Raw genomic sequence first — 15,934 nt, 5'->3', positions numbered from 1 at the left:
AGAAACTACACCATGAAGGTCATTCAAATTGTAAGAAAATGTAAGTGACGTCAGCACTTTTATTTGAAAGAAATATTAGTAAGACATCTCTGACCCCCCGAATGGAGATATTACGCTTGACATGATCTCACATTCCCTGAAGTCAGAATTTTCATAATCCACGCACTGCCAATCGAAAAATATAGCAGAGAAGACAGAACAAGTGGACATTTATTCATTTTTGTATGAAATTCAAAATATGGTAGCAATAAAGGGCTTAGAAAATTTCCTTTTGTGCACCATTGAGCATAGGCTTTTCAACGAAAACACCAATCACTGGTCATAAATTTCAAATCTTCAATTAAAAATTCATGAGATTCTGAAATGAAGCAAAAAATGGGACAAAATACATGTGCTACTGAGCATGCCCATTCAGGTGAAACACAAGACTCTCCCCCACAAGCAATAAGACCGCACTGTATTTACAGTGCCAAATTGCAAGGTTAAATTTATTCAATATACAGCAAAAAACAGGATGTTTGGACAGTCTCATATACATTAACGTTTACTTTTTTGTACGTCTCCACAAGTTTGTAGATACATTGTAGATAAAAGAACCGACTCATTTGAATGAAATACTAATCAAGTAACTCTCCACTCCACTGTTTATCTTTGTGTGGTCTAGACAGATTGGCATCAGTACCTATACATTGTATTATGGTTTGTTTAGCAGAGTGCTGTCCTAATTAACTTCGGTCTCTACTATCAACACGATAACTAATTTAGCAATTCCCCTGTGTGTTCTATCCAGACACTCAAATGAATCTGTTCTTTTTATCTACAATGTTATCTACAAACTTGTGTGCCACGTAAAAAAAGTAAACGTAATGTATATGAGACTGTTCAACCATCCTGTTTTTTGCTGTATGATGTGGTAGACACCATTGTGTTGTGGTCTGAAAAGAATAACAAATACTGGGAGAACAAGAAGGGTTACTTTATAACCAACAGAAGTAATAACGAAAGGTGAAATTAGTGTTTCATAATAAAATAATAAAAATTGATGTATGCAAAATTTATGGTGTACATGTCATTAATATAAATAATTGATATATAGACTCGTGAGTCCACTGTTATTTCAATCTAAAGCAAAATGCTTCTTTCACACTTACTATTCAATTTTGGCTCCATCATGAGGAGTGGAGAAGATAAAATTGTGCATGGAGCTACTCTTTTACACATGCAATGTCTATGTTTGCTTCATTATCAGGTGATTGCCAATGAGAATGAACTCAAACCCCCTAAGTGAGACTTAATACTTGCATGTAGCCCCCTAACTCGTAATACAAAAGGACTTTTGCAAAAGAACTTTTTTCACATTCATGTTAAGCAGAACACTATATATTATAGCCCAAACATGGGACTATGTACCCTCAAGGCAAAAGACCATTTGCCCTCCTTTAATACATTGAGTAAATTGTCTCCTGCTTCAAGGGTACATAGTCCCATGTTTGGGCTATAAAGTTTTTATTACATGCCTCTCTTACATAATTTTCACTCCAAATTTTTGGGTTTACATACTAATGACAATTTTATGCTTTATTTCCATGTTAGACAAAATCTGTTGAAAAAATCAAATGATTATCATATCAAACGACACATTGATATATTTAAATAACTGTTATGCAGTTCGATTTTTTTAAAGTTTTTTATAAAAAACAGTAATTCCTGTGTAAAACATGTAATTTTATCATTTTAAATCCCGAAGTTGTCAAGGTGAAAATAGTTCCGGCTCACTTTTCAGTTCAATTATGACTATGCGGCAAGTGACGTCTTGGATGAGTTACCATTGAATCCTATGGAGCACGTGATGTTCAATATTCGTGGCATGTAATAACTGGAGTTTCAGCTTTCTGGCAATGGACAGACCTTCATTAGTATTGGTACTCAACCTGCTGCAAATTTTATTCCTTAATTTTGAAGACATCCACTAAAAGTAAAATAGTGCTTTTCATATGTGACATACATATAGTCTTCTTACTGTAAGGGAGCCATCATTATTTACAGCCTGGGGGGTTGGAGGAATTGCTTTAGAAACTCCAAAATTTCGAGTAACCCCCCCTGCCAACCATGACGTATTTGAGTAACCCCCCTCTCTGCTACAGAAATTTTGAGTGACCCCCCCCCCCCCAAAAAAAAATGGGAAAGTTAAATATCTATACAGTAAAATGGATTGCTGTTGGCGACAGGCCCTGTACAGACCCTGGATTATTAAAAGAGGTTCAATTGCTGTGACAGGGGCTGATGTACAGGTCTGTATCCAGTGCTCTGATTTTTTTACAGGAGGGCGAAGATGTGGTGTGAAAGCACCACAAGTGAGGGGGAGGTCGGGAGGGGTGTGTCCCTCCTAACCGTTGGTGCTTTTGAAAAAGAGAGATTAAATTGGTGTTATTTGGTGGCACTTGGGAGTATTTTTTCAGATTTTTTTCGTATAAAAAACTCAAAGGAACAGAAATTTGAGACAGTATTCCAAAACTTATACTCCAGTTCACTGATTTCAATCAAGAGTCTATTTTCATTTTCGCTCACGTGTCACACACGTGAGCATATGTCGCAGCGATGTCTGTCTGTCCGTCTGTCTGTCTGTGTGCTCAATATCTCAAAAACGGCTCATCAGATCAGAATCAAATCTGGTACATAGATTCAGTTTGCAAATGGCAAGAACTGATTAGTTTTTGGTGGGTGTGGCTTGCTTACTTTTTGCTCATTTGCATAATTAATGATTTTAGAAAAAACATATATATTGACAACGACTGCACACAATTTGATGAGATTCGCTACAAATGTTGATCACACCAAGATATATCAGCTTTGAAAGATATTAAGGGGTGAAGTGAAAGATAATTACTAATTTGCATGTTTAATGAAATTTCCTAATTAGGAGTATATATCTGGATTTACTCGATCAAAATTGACGAAACTTGGTATGCATATTGAAGATACTATGATTTAACCTTATTGAAAGTCATTAAGCATTTTACTTCATCCAAATCCTAATTTGCATATTTAATGACCTTTTGAAATTAAGGCTATATATTTGAAGTTACATGACCAAAATTGATGAAACTTGCTTTGTACATTAAAGATACTATGATAGAATATTATTAAATGTCATTAAGCATTTTTACATCAGCCAATTCCTTATTTGCATATTTAATGAACTTTCATAATCAGGGATATTTATCTGTATTGACAAGACCAAAGTTGACGAAACTTGCTATGTACATTAAAGATACTATGATACGACATTATTGAAAGTCATTAAGCATTTTTACTTCATCCAGCTCCTAATTTGCATATTTAATGAATTTTTGAAATTAGGGATATATATTTGAATTTACATGACCAAAATTGATGAAACTTGCTATGTACATTAAAGATACTATTATGTAGGCTAACATTATTGAAAGGCATTAAGCATTTTTGCTTCAGCCAATTCCTAATTTGTGTATTTAATGAACTTTCCTAATTAGGGATATATACTTGGATTTATTTGATCAAAATTGGCATAACATGCTATGTACATTGATGATTATACCAGGTTATATCAATATTGGAAGTCATTTCGCATTTAAGTTTTCATGTCAGCTAATTTATAGTTTGCATATCTAATGAGCTTTCAAAGTTTGGAATATATAGTTTGAAGGACTTGAACAAGGCAATTACACTTGCTATATAAAGTGGTGATACAATGACAGCAGTCAAAGAAATTAATATTTTTCAGCTAATTACATATTGAATACTTAATGACCTATAGAGTTAATCTGTGGTGAATTATGTTCATTATGTTGGCAAGAATATGAATATAATTTATAATGCTAATGAGACTGTGTGCAAGCTTGTTCAATGGAGAAACTGAACATTCCCAGAATAACCCTCAGTAAAACTTAATGGTAAATCAAATTGAACTTTGTTTCTGTGCACACCTATCTGGGACATGTAATATGGTTGTGATGGGTGTGACAACGAGGATATCGCAAGACAGAGACGTGCTTTTTGTGTAAGAGCAAACATGTTACTCAGACAATTTAAAGTATGTAGTCCGAATGTAAAGAAAGCATTATTTATGGCATATTGTAGCAATATTTACTGTTGTAATCTTTGGGGTGAACTTCAAGTTAAAAGATGAACAGCTTTAAAACTATGTATAACAACGTCTGGAGAAGACTTCTCGGTCTTCCTCCATTGTTGTAGTGCATCACTATGTTCGCAACAAACCATGTCATGTCTCTAGGTGAAGTTATTAGGAGTAATATGTACAGTTTTAAGTGTAGGCTTGAAAAGTCATCAAAGTGTTACTTGCTGCGATCTGTCATCAGATGAGTGACAAATGTATATTCTTTAAGCATTGGAGAAAGCAATGTGTATTTTTTGTAATTTTTTTTCCCTCTGTGTGTTATTTTTTTCAAATTGTAAACTTTTGGAGCAAAAGCATATATCCCAGGGACTGAGAGAATTTTTCAGGTGATTCTTTGTATTTTCCTTATATGGACATTTCATTCTGAAATAAGAACTATTATTATTATTATTATTATTATTATTATTATTATTTATGTTGATCATAATACTTTCAATGAAGTTGCAAACATGTGGCAAAGGTTCAAATTTACACATAACCGCAATATATAATGAAACACGTGAGCATTCTACAGTTCATATCTGGTTGAAAAAGAAAAAAATAGCGACAGACATACATTTATTCACATTTATTATTTATTATCATTTTCCTGCAATAAAAGATGGTTTGTTGTCAAGGCATTCCACTGGTTTTAAACTTTATAGAATCAGAATTAGCTTGCTTTACACATTTTCCCCTATCGGTAGCCTATACAAAGTAGAAATAGAAAGTAGACGATTCTCATGAATGATCAGGCAAGTATATCAATCTTTCATCAGGAAATACTGAAAATGTACTCAGTACTAGCCTCTAACATAAGGCTTGCCACGTCGAATAACTTCATTCTCGTCTGAAGATCACAATAACGTAAACACATGGTGTAATGAGATTTTAGTTTCTACTTGAAACACCTGTATTATGATATATATATATATATATATATATATATATATTATATATATATATATATATATATATATATTATATATATATATATATATATATATATATATATATATTATATGTGTGTGTGTGTGTGTGGGTGTGTGTGATGTGTGTGTGTGTGTACATATACCGGGTATGAACATACATATCTCAAGCATACATATTGCTGTTCTTTACTATTATTGTTGTATTAATTCATAACTTCACTAAATGCTTCAGTACATATCAACAAAATTGAGTAGCCCCCCCTTCTTGTTCTCCACTTTTGAGCAACCACCCCTTGGAGCTTTTGACTTTTTGAGTGACCCCCCCCCTTAGATTCCTCCGACCCCCCCCCCCCCCCCCCCCCCCCGGCCATAAATAATGACGGCTACCTAAAGGGACAGGTTTTTTATTTCTGAGCAAAGTGACTATATTAAACTCCGCACAACAAGGTAAACCACCACTAATGTGTGAACCAGGGATTGAGAACCGCCCCTTCAAGTTTTGGTAATTGTCCACTTTCTCCACAGCATAGTTTTTGCAAAGTTTATCACGATTAAATGTACCACTCAACTTTTTGTCTCATCAAAAAGTTATCCATCTTATGCAATGAGCACAGTTGTTTTGCGAAATCTAGCAAAATTTGTCTATTTTGCTGTGAAATTGCATTCAGAGAGAGTCATTGGTACCACAATTTTGTAAAGCTGTACAAAGAATTTTGAGAGTGCATCCATTTTGTTGGATTTCTTGATCAGTTATGGAACACTTTAAGGCTAGTGGTGTTACAGTATCAGTGTTCTTATTATTATTGTTGTTATGTAACAAATTGTGGTTCAGTCTGACGCCAACCTCCGAAAGCCCTAATTTCATGTATGAAATATTATCTCTTATCTTCACATCAAGTTTAATTCAGCGGCAGACAACAAAGCTGTTAATGCAAAAAGACGTTTGTGAGCAGTATTTACGACAAGTGGAAAGGTAAAACAGTATGATGATATGATCAATTTTTCGCTCATTAGCTCGGATGATATTTCTTTCTCTTGCTCTACATAGTTGATATTACGCAAAATGGCTGGGCAGGGAATATGATTGAATTGTTTTGGGAAGTTTGTCTGTGAGGAAGGGGAAAACATGACACAAAAAGGCAGTAGGTGACTTGCAGTGAGAAAAAAGCGTTTAGCTGTTTTGCTTGAACATTCCTAAGAGGAAGGGGGGGGGGGCCCTCATACTAGTCATAGGCAGGAGAGGACAATTTTCAAATTGTAGATGGAGGGCAGCCATGAACAGCTATCATTCTACCATGATTTTCCCATGCCTGGATTTTGTACTGCATTTGATAAAAAGACAACAAATGTTGAAAACAAATTAAAATGCCTATTTATTTTGTACTTTTCACCTGACACTCCATCTATAAATTACAATAAATTAAACGATCCAACTATCCAATCACACATTTGTTAGAAACAAACCTCACAACTTTCTATCGTATGTCTGATACTCAGTAACTTAAAACCTTGCCACTAGGTGGCAGACTTCTATTTCTCAGTTATCTCTGCATGAATGTGTTGCACTGGCCCTCAAACCTTTCCTGAGCATAGCTCTTAGAATTTTATTGGAAGACTACCTAGACACCATAGATATCGATTTTTTGCTGTACGCACACTTCATGTGTCCACACTGACAAGGTCTGCCATACATGCATAATATAACTCATCTAAGCAAAAAATCCAATCTCACATGTCAATCTATGATTACATCTTGAATCAATACATGCTTTAATTTTAAGATCGCCACACTGTTGTTATGTATGTTATCAGCTGGCGTGAATACCCTGAAAACTCACCAATAATTTTACTGTAAGTACCATTTTACCACTGCGGCTTACAAAACATCCACACATTAAATTTCAGCAGTCAATAAAATGTACATGCAAAAAAATCTGAGGATCTACCCACTTTTTTACCCTTTCCTCTTTTTGTCCAAAATCCATTTTGGAATTGTAGAACTACCGTTTTGTACTCTGCCACACAACAGCACTGCTAAGCAGCACTGTCAAGGTGTAATTCTAACATTTATTCACAGAATTAGAAACCATGTTCGTGAGTTTGACATAGGCACATATTATTATGTAAGAAAACATGACAAACTTTTCCATTGGCTTCAAAATCAATTAACAAAATCTTTTCCAGGGACGAACTTTGTGACAATATTCACACAAACACTGAGGAAGACAAGATATAATGGTGTACAAAATGTTGACTGCATCGGGCTGGATAAAAATATGAATCTTTATAAAATCATCTGAAGTTCCCTGATATCAAGTTCTAGGATAGAAATCATCACTGTTCTTCTGTTCCTCAAGTGTTGTCAGTCCTTTGACTCCCCTCTTCTCAAGTGTGAGAGCCCATTACATCATTGAATACAAAGAAATTAGGGCAACTTTGTCACTGAAAATTTGCGTATATCCATATATGGTCAAAAAGGCTTGTTAGCTATGTTTGCTTATTGAATGTTGGAAGTGCACTGCAGTTTTGAGGGCACACTTTTTTTGGTTGATCTCAAAGTAAAATCACTGATTGGCTATTCTGAATAAAAGTGAAAGAGTTCCTTTGATCCTGCATATGTTTGCATTGTACAGATCATTTTTCCAACACTCGACAAAGAAAAATCAATTTGTTGAATAAAAATAATATATACTTCTGTTGTAAATCTAATGTACATTTTGATATTCTAAAACTTTAAGATAGAGAAGTTTGTGTTAAACTACGTAAATTTTGTAGGCAAATGAAAAATTTTATTTTTCAAGGTGATGTACTAAAACAAGCAAACTATTGGGGATAAACATTTTTAATTAATATTGTTACTCACTGCTGGAAATTTATGTTAAAATCAATTAGACCAAAAACAACATCACACATGTTTTGGGATTTTTGTTTTGGTGCAAATAACACCAATTTGAACATTCCTCATTTTGCCTTAATTGCCTGATTTTTTCCACTAACAAATGGATTTAATTTTAATTTGTACATTTGTTAAAAAAAACCCTTAATGAAATGACTAATAAAATGAAACGAAACTTCACATTTTCTATATTGATTTACATGTTGGGGAATCTTTCTCTTGTTCTGTATACTTCCAGATGTTTGACAGCTGCCATCATTTTGAATGGTACCCTCTAGGGAATATTGCTTCATTTGTACTACCCCCTCTTCACATGAATTCTGAAGGTTCGTATTTGGAAAGGTTGCAGTTCAACATCCAGGCTGTCGTTGAGTGCTTCATAGTTAGAACCTAGGAAAACAAAATACAACATATTATGAGGTTTTATCGTGAAAATACCGCAAAGGATGCACAGGGACATTGGCAAAGCGCATCAACCAACACAAAGCAGAGGGCAATGCGCTGTATTTCCTGATAACCTTATTATTACATATCTAACATTCGCGACATGGGTGTCATCAATTGGACCATTTTCGCGCAACATCAACAATTTTTCTTCCGATTTATAGCGCAATTGCCTAACTCTAACTTGCACGTGCTTCTGGATAGCCTGGGCACTACACGTACAGAGTGCAAGACATTGGTCCCTTGAAACTGTTCAACGGTGAAGGCACAGATGTACTCGCAGAATGCACTGCACATCATCAAATGGGAGCGAGGGAGCCTGGAAATGGTAAATGCCATGGCACGGGCATTCCATACATTTTTTTAGCACATGCAGCATTCTATTGCTCTCGATGGTAGATGTATAATACTACAGTAAATGTTAAGGAACAGGCATTCCATACAGCTTTTTTAGCACACACAAAATTCCTCGTCATATACTAAGGAGGTGAGGCCTTAAATATAGCACCTATAAAAAATAATACGACGAAATAAACATTTTATGATATTTCTTATCTCCAAAAACTACATGAAATGCTTGAACTTTTGTTGCAAAAGTTGTTGATATCGCCAACTTGTCAAGACTACTTACTTTGCTGAATATTATGTTACCATTGTCATGCAAATAAATTGTAATATTGTAAAGCAACTAAAATTTTCATAAAATATGTAGGAATTAGAACTGCTACGTTCAAATGATATCAGAGTGATTATGGTCACTTGCAATTTTGTCATTTATATGATGATAAGCTGAGCCACACAAGGTCAAGTTCAGCGCTCTGCACCTTCAGATTAACTTCTCACATGGCAATGTTAAAATGTTAAATGATTGTTGTGATCTACCAGTACAGGGGTTTCACTAAGTTTTGAAACAGGGGGCCAAATGAAAATTATAGGCGGCCAAGCCGTACCAACGTCCAAGCATGAGGATGTTTGGATATGGCAGGCCCCCCCCCCCCCCCCCCCCCCCCCCCCCCCCCCATACACGGTTCCAAATTAGCTACAACTCGACAAAACGGTACATCAATCACACATGATAACTTTATTTAAAAAAGTATTTGCATTTTCAAACGATCAGAGACAACAGTATATAGCCTGAATCAAGGTGCCGCTACTTTCAAATCATGAATGACTGTTGTAAAAACGTTTCGTTTTATGTTGAAAGCATGGGTCCCTTCGGAAACCACACTCAAAAATGCATAGGAGATCATCTTTGACGCAAAGAGCATAGAAAATATCAATTCAGAGATGTATTTGGAACCATCGATGTTTGTTTTTTGAAAGAATTATTGTGGCTTTTGGTGCGCGAAATCCGTCTCGCATGTGTACAGTGGCTGGTAATTCAATTTCCCTACTTCCTGCATTGCCGTGTACAGTGTGAATGAAACCACAAACAACTGTGCTACAGCACGGTCTCTCCGGACCGTGGCTACAGCCTACCACTCAACGTCACAGTCTGCTAAAGTTTACACCTTCAATTTATTCTGTTTTGATATTTATATGCCCACAGAGTTGAAGCAAGTCAAACGTTTGGCTCTCAGTCATTAAAATCCAAGAACGAACGCGAACGTTGACTACATTGACAAGCAAGCCGTTATCCGCGGCCACGGATAGCTGTGGGCGATTGCTGATGCATTCAGAGGAAACCTTTCCTGAGAGATATTCATAAAACGCCGCATAAGTATCAAAATGATCTGAGAAATTGCCATCGACTGTACCCTTCTTAATCAACCAACCCGTCTAACTGTTTCCATTTCTACCGAACTGAGTAACTTCAAGTTCAACTACGTATGGCCGACATTATGTTGCGTTACTGCACATGCTCAATGACCCCTAACCTCCAACCACCCTGTGTACGTTGTACAGATGGGTTCCGTGCTGTACCAGTATCGCACGATACACGAATGCGAACCAATGACCACAAAATTTTCACTGAAAACCTCGCGAAAACAAGTAATTCAGCATGAAGGATACAGATCGTTGTAAACTTTTACCGATATGCTGTATTTGTTACCAGCTATTCATTCCTGTAAGCGGCACAACAATTACATGATTTCAGGTAATTACAGGCGGCCGTGATCGCCTTACAGCCAGCCATATGGCCGGTGGCCGGCTTTTAACGAAACCCCTACCAGTATGTGTCCAGTGAAGCGGTGCGCCCTCCTGGTGTGGCTATGAACAGTCTGGGGCCATTTCACTCAGTTTAGTTTACTCACTGGAAAGATTTCTGATTATCAATTCATGATATTGCGTCATGGTCATTTACTTTGTTTTTTAGTATGAATTGACGATGGTACATGTTGTTTGCCACTGAAGTTAAGAGAGACATGGGCATAGAAATTCATCCTACCATCATCTTTTGTCTTTCTTGAATCCATTAAATCCCCATTTTGCTCCATAAATAATCTGTGCTGTAAAAAGCTATGGGGGTTTGGCTGAAATTTGATGGTGAAAGGATGAGTGACACAAGTGACTATTAGCTGCCTAAACTCTCCTTTTAGCACACAGTCATTTTTTAATGCCACTTCTGTGGATAAGTTTGTGTTACAAGGAAACACTGACGTGTAAATTAAGTGCTTTTTGAATGGAAATTCTATTCGCGTCTCTCTAAGATACAATCCCTCTATCCACCGGTCTGGAAAGGCCTATTGTAAAAGGTGTCAATCACCTAGACCGCACAGCCAAAGCGCAACACGGTCATGTGATACCAGTGTTCTCTGCATCTATCTACGGCACCGAGACAGAAATAACCGTATCCTGAAACTGGGGTGTTTTTTTTGTGATCCTTCTCCCATCGTAAATGATGATAGTGAGCAATAATTTCTGGGGTTGATCACTTCGAGTGTGTTGACAAAGCACAAGCAACGGCTGGAATCACACCGGAAAATTTGTCCTCCCTTTCTCTTGCAATGCTACAAGTCAGTACCCCCAAATATGATCTAACGGTACATATGTTTTCTGTGTTATATTCTATGAAATCATGTCTGTTAACTGAGTAGAATAGGAAAGACAAACGCAGAAATGCGTGTAGTTTTAGTTTATAGCGTGAATATGGCAAACTCTTGACACATACGCTCAGGCACAGCTTTCAATGGTGCATAAATGTGGAAATATATCACTCAAAATTCTATATGTCGACCCCAAAAACAGGTTTGATAATGAACAACTCCGTTGTTGATGTTAATATTTGGCTGATTTTGCCCTGTCGTTATGATTTGGGCAACAGTCATGACACAAAAGTGCGTCGCCATTGTGTTTTCGATCGTGATCATAACCATAGACCCTCGAGAAAAACGGGACAGGCAACTGCGATAGAGAACAAAGGGTCTATGGGATTAGCAGCCTGCGATCTATCTTGGAATAATTAAGAGGTGTTAATGGGTCGGGGACGGAATGAAGCTGGACCCGATCGACTGCACAACGTCCGGTTCATAGACACGTGCATGCGGGTATACGGTAATAATGTTTTCAGATTACAAGTTATTTCGGATTACCCGCAAGTCCATTTTTAGAAATAAAAGTGTTACAACTATTTTGAGAAGAATTCGTCAAAATGGTTTTAAAGTACTTTTTACATATTGGTAGCGAGATTCGATGCAACTAGAAGTCTGCAGGGAGTCAGTATGTTGCTGTATAGTGACAAAGTTTTGAATAGAAATCCGAAACACATACCGCTGCAGTTCCAGACTTAACAGCAGTTGACATCACAGAGTTGTTTACATTCCACAATCGTCCGTGTATCTCCGAATTTTCCCTCGTTTTTGCAGTTTTTTAACCGTCGGAATATTTTCTGTGCGAGGAGTGCTCCATGATTCGGTAAAGTATGTATGTTAACTACTGAAATGTTGTTGTTTGAAAACTGTCAACGGCCAAATTTACGAGGACAGCGTTCAGCTTTGTGTAAATGCATGTCTACCTTACCGCTTCGGACTCCATCAACCGATGGCTAGTCCCGATTTATCGCGAAGTTTCTCCTGACAGCGAAAGTCAGTGTTACAAATGTATTTTCTAGTACTTTGCAGATGTAAACATGTGTAGCTTATCCGAACTTTGGTGTTTCTTTAGGCTAAAACAGTACCAAAATGTTAGAGGTTGTGTATTTGAGCTCCGATGGAGTAGTCATTTTTTGTTCCCTGATTTTCGTCAAATGTTGCGTGACAGATGAAATAAGGTCAGATTTTCATTTCGCAGGACTGGGGAAGTGTAAAGCTGTCTAACTTGTAAATGTTTGTTGTTATAGGAGATTTTTATGGTAGGGAATGTAAACTTATATTGTCGATACCTAGCAAGAGTTTTCTGCAGCGTCTATGGCTAAATGTACACTGTTTTATTGTCTGTTTTTTCCCCGTTGGCTTCGGCTAGAAACCAAAATGTGATCTTCATCGTTACCAGAACATTCACCATGACTAGTATCAAAAAACCCCTCAAAATTATCTGTGTCATTACTCGGAACGTGCCATGCAAGAGCAAACTGTACATATTCAGAACGTCAGTTTGATCGTTAATGAGATTCAGTGATAAGTACGACGTATTGTTGTCGGGGACCGCTTGGCAAATAAACTTAATATATTCCAAGATAGATCGCACAAAGAAACAACAGCAGTTGCCTGTCCCGTTTTTCTCGAGGGTCTATGTCATATGCAACCATAATGTGTCGTTCCCTTTCAAGCTTTATCTAGAGGGGCAACGTTACCCATTTAATGAAAAGTAAATTGTTGAGTGTTTCTAAAGGGAACAAGTTGTAATGTTTTTGTGATATTCTGAAAATAACCCACAAACGTCATGTTTTGAATGATCTCATTGAGGCTGTCATAGGATCGTGGGGTAGCAGCATTGATATAACGGCCCGTTGGACATTGTCAGTGTCCTTTGTTAAGGTGTGAATAGTTTGTTTGTTCATATCACGGAGTGTAACAGACAAACCATCCGCGTTTCCGGACTGTGGATAGAGGGACTGTTCGCGTCTCTCTAAGATACTAACCCATCTTCCTGTCTGAGCCATTCACTATGTCCCAGTGCAGTCTTTTCACATCCTTCTGGAACTGATTGGCTCCTAAATTCACTTCCTCCGCCATGGTGATTTCAAATGGAGCAAACAGACCCTTGAAACAAGTAAATAAGAAAGACGTCATTTTCTCAAATACCATCATCCCATTTATTTACTTTTTGACCTGTTCACCTCGATTTCAAGTAAACAGGTCCACACTCACCTTTGGTAACAATTAGCTTTGGTCAAACCATTGTTGTGAAAAGGTTAAGTCGGACATAACTTTGAAACTTTGTAGTTTCAGTAGTATTACAATATAATTGATATTGATACTGAAAGTGTACTTAATATATTGTTCTTTCAGATGTCTTCATAGTGTGTTCAAAGAGAGTGCTGACATATAACATGGCTGCCTCATAACTCAGATTTGTGCACTCATATCTTAACAACGTAAACAAAACTGTGTATTACTTTTCTTTCATTCTACTACTGTCCTTAGTTGAAGTGTGCTGTTGACTGACCGATAGACCGACAGATAGACAGACCAGTATGGTCAAAATCAGCCACAAGGGGCTAAAATAGTGACTCTCATTATCAAAACCTTTACCAACCTGCAAAGACACAGTGACAGGTTTTGACATGTTGGCGTCCTCTCCTTTCTCGTACTGATGTTCCAATCTCAACAAATGCATGTTGTTTTCCAAGTGTTCCAGAGTCAGCAGATGGACATTGGCTGGAAGTTCATGTTTCAATGCTGAATACTGTGAATAGAATGTAATATACCTTGAAGAGCTGTAATTCATGATTTTGCTCAGATCTGTGTCCACTTACCTCTTGTGTCAGATATGCTTCTGTCTAAATATGGGTGTAAACTCATTACAAGCGTAGACTAGCTGGATAAAACAGCTTACTCAATTTCTAGAACTACTACCACACCATCACCACTTGCTAATAGCAATTTCGGAACTTCTTGAAACTGTTCACTCCCGGTACTTCTTTTCTCCGACTACAAATGTTACCGGCCACTGAGAATCAGTGACTGTTTTCGCAAAGTTATCTTCAAACTATTGTACCATAAAATTCAAAATTGTAGCCCCCGCTAGCATATTACTTTCAAATATTTTTTTAAAATAATGTTACATATGTTTTGTCCACTATATAAGCAATATTTGGACCTAGCACATTACTTTCAAAAATTTTTCAACTCGATGCATGGAAATGCATATCACAAAAAAAAAAAATGTTACATATGTTTTGTCCACTATATAAGCAATATTTGAACTTAAAAAAATTGTGTCAGGTTGAAAGGTTTTCCAACGGTGTGATATTCCAGTAAGGGATTATATGCCTATGATAATAAACTCAAACTTGGAAAATGGACTAAGAATTAATTGTATACTAAACAATTCATGGTTTCAGGGCGCTCTCTGCTATGGTCCCCTCCTTTGGGGAAATATCAGAAAGAGCAACCTCAAACAACAAATCTTTTAGAATAACTTCAACATACCTTAGTGTTAAACTTTTTACTCCAGTCTGACACCATTGGTGTAAATGAAACCCATGGCGCCATGTACACTTTTTCTCCGAGATCACGATGCAAGGATGCAGACTTTTCTGGTGGTGCAACCAAGACGTACATCTTGCCGCGAGCGATCAGTCCATCACCGAACTGCCCAGGCTCATTCAGCGCTTCACCGACACCGTAGTGGTCATCCCAAAACATACGACGGTGCACCTACCAATCACAAAGCAGAGACTTGGTTAAATGTTAAATGTTAATCAGTGTATGACACATGAACTGCTTCCACATGACATGAAGTGTACCAGCAGAATAATAACACTTCCTAAAATCTTTGAATTGCACAAATTCTTCATCTCGTAGAAGTACCCACAGTTATTGAATTAAAGGGACATAAGCTGTAACTTGTGGCAAGTTTTTTAGTAGTCTGCTTCTGTATATCAACTACCATGTCTGACCCTAATCCGTTTGTCATGCTGAAATTTCGAGTATTCTTTTTGTCAACATAGCTTTTATGTGTGTAGTGATCATTGTTTATTGTTTACAATTGAATTCTAGTCCGGACTTGAATACAATTTTCAACAATAACAATGTAGATTATACTCATATAGGTTGTGTTGATATGCTAAATACTTGGCATTAAATTACAGTTTAGGGATTCAATACAGAAAGTGTAGGGAAATCACAAAACAAAGGTTCTGACAAAGTAGCAAAGATACAGCTTATGGAGCTTTAACCCTTTCACCACCATGGTTAGTCCCAAATCCATTGTTTTCTATTGTAAAGTTGGACCTGTACATAGGGAACTGGGGTTGAAAGGGTTAAGGTTTGATACATGAGCTGCATCTTCTTATATCCTAACACCCCCCCCCCCACCCCCCCCACCCCCCCCCCCCCCCCCCAATTTGTGCTGATATTTTAACCTGTGAATTTCTCTGTTACGTAGCATATACTGGAAGTA

The 15,934-nt window shown here is 37.0% G+C and overlaps 1 protein-coding gene across 2 annotated transcripts in view; it reads right to left on the bottom strand.

Annotated features, from left to right (window-relative positions):
* Nucleotides 1–6,437: 6,437 nt before the first annotated feature.
* LOC139122856 (lysosomal alpha-mannosidase-like) overlaps nucleotides 6,438–15,934 on the bottom strand; it is a 32,560-nt gene continuing 23,063 nt past the window's right edge. For both annotated transcript variants that reach the window (XM_070688669.1, XM_070688670.1), the window contains exons 22-25: nucleotides 14,962–15,189; nucleotides 14,066–14,215; nucleotides 13,449–13,569; nucleotides 6,438–8,374 (exon numbers count right to left, since the gene is read on the bottom strand). In XM_070688669.1, the coding sequence (XP_070544770.1) occupies nucleotides 8,283–8,374; nucleotides 13,449–13,569; nucleotides 14,066–14,215; nucleotides 14,962–15,189 (591 nt within the window). In that variant the 3' untranslated portion in view covers nucleotides 6,438–8,282. The remainder of the gene's footprint in view (nucleotides 8,375–13,448; nucleotides 13,570–14,065; nucleotides 14,216–14,961; nucleotides 15,190–15,934) is intronic.

The sequence above is a fragment of the Ptychodera flava genome, chromosome 22 (genome assembly GCF_041260155.1).
Source record: "Ptychodera flava strain L36383 chromosome 22, AS_Pfla_20210202, whole genome shotgun sequence".
In the NCBI taxonomy this organism is placed as follows: domain Eukaryota; kingdom Metazoa; phylum Hemichordata; class Enteropneusta; family Ptychoderidae; genus Ptychodera; species Ptychodera flava.
The sequence above is the reverse complement of the archived record's forward strand: the minus strand, read 5'-3'. Positions and strand labels throughout refer to the sequence as shown.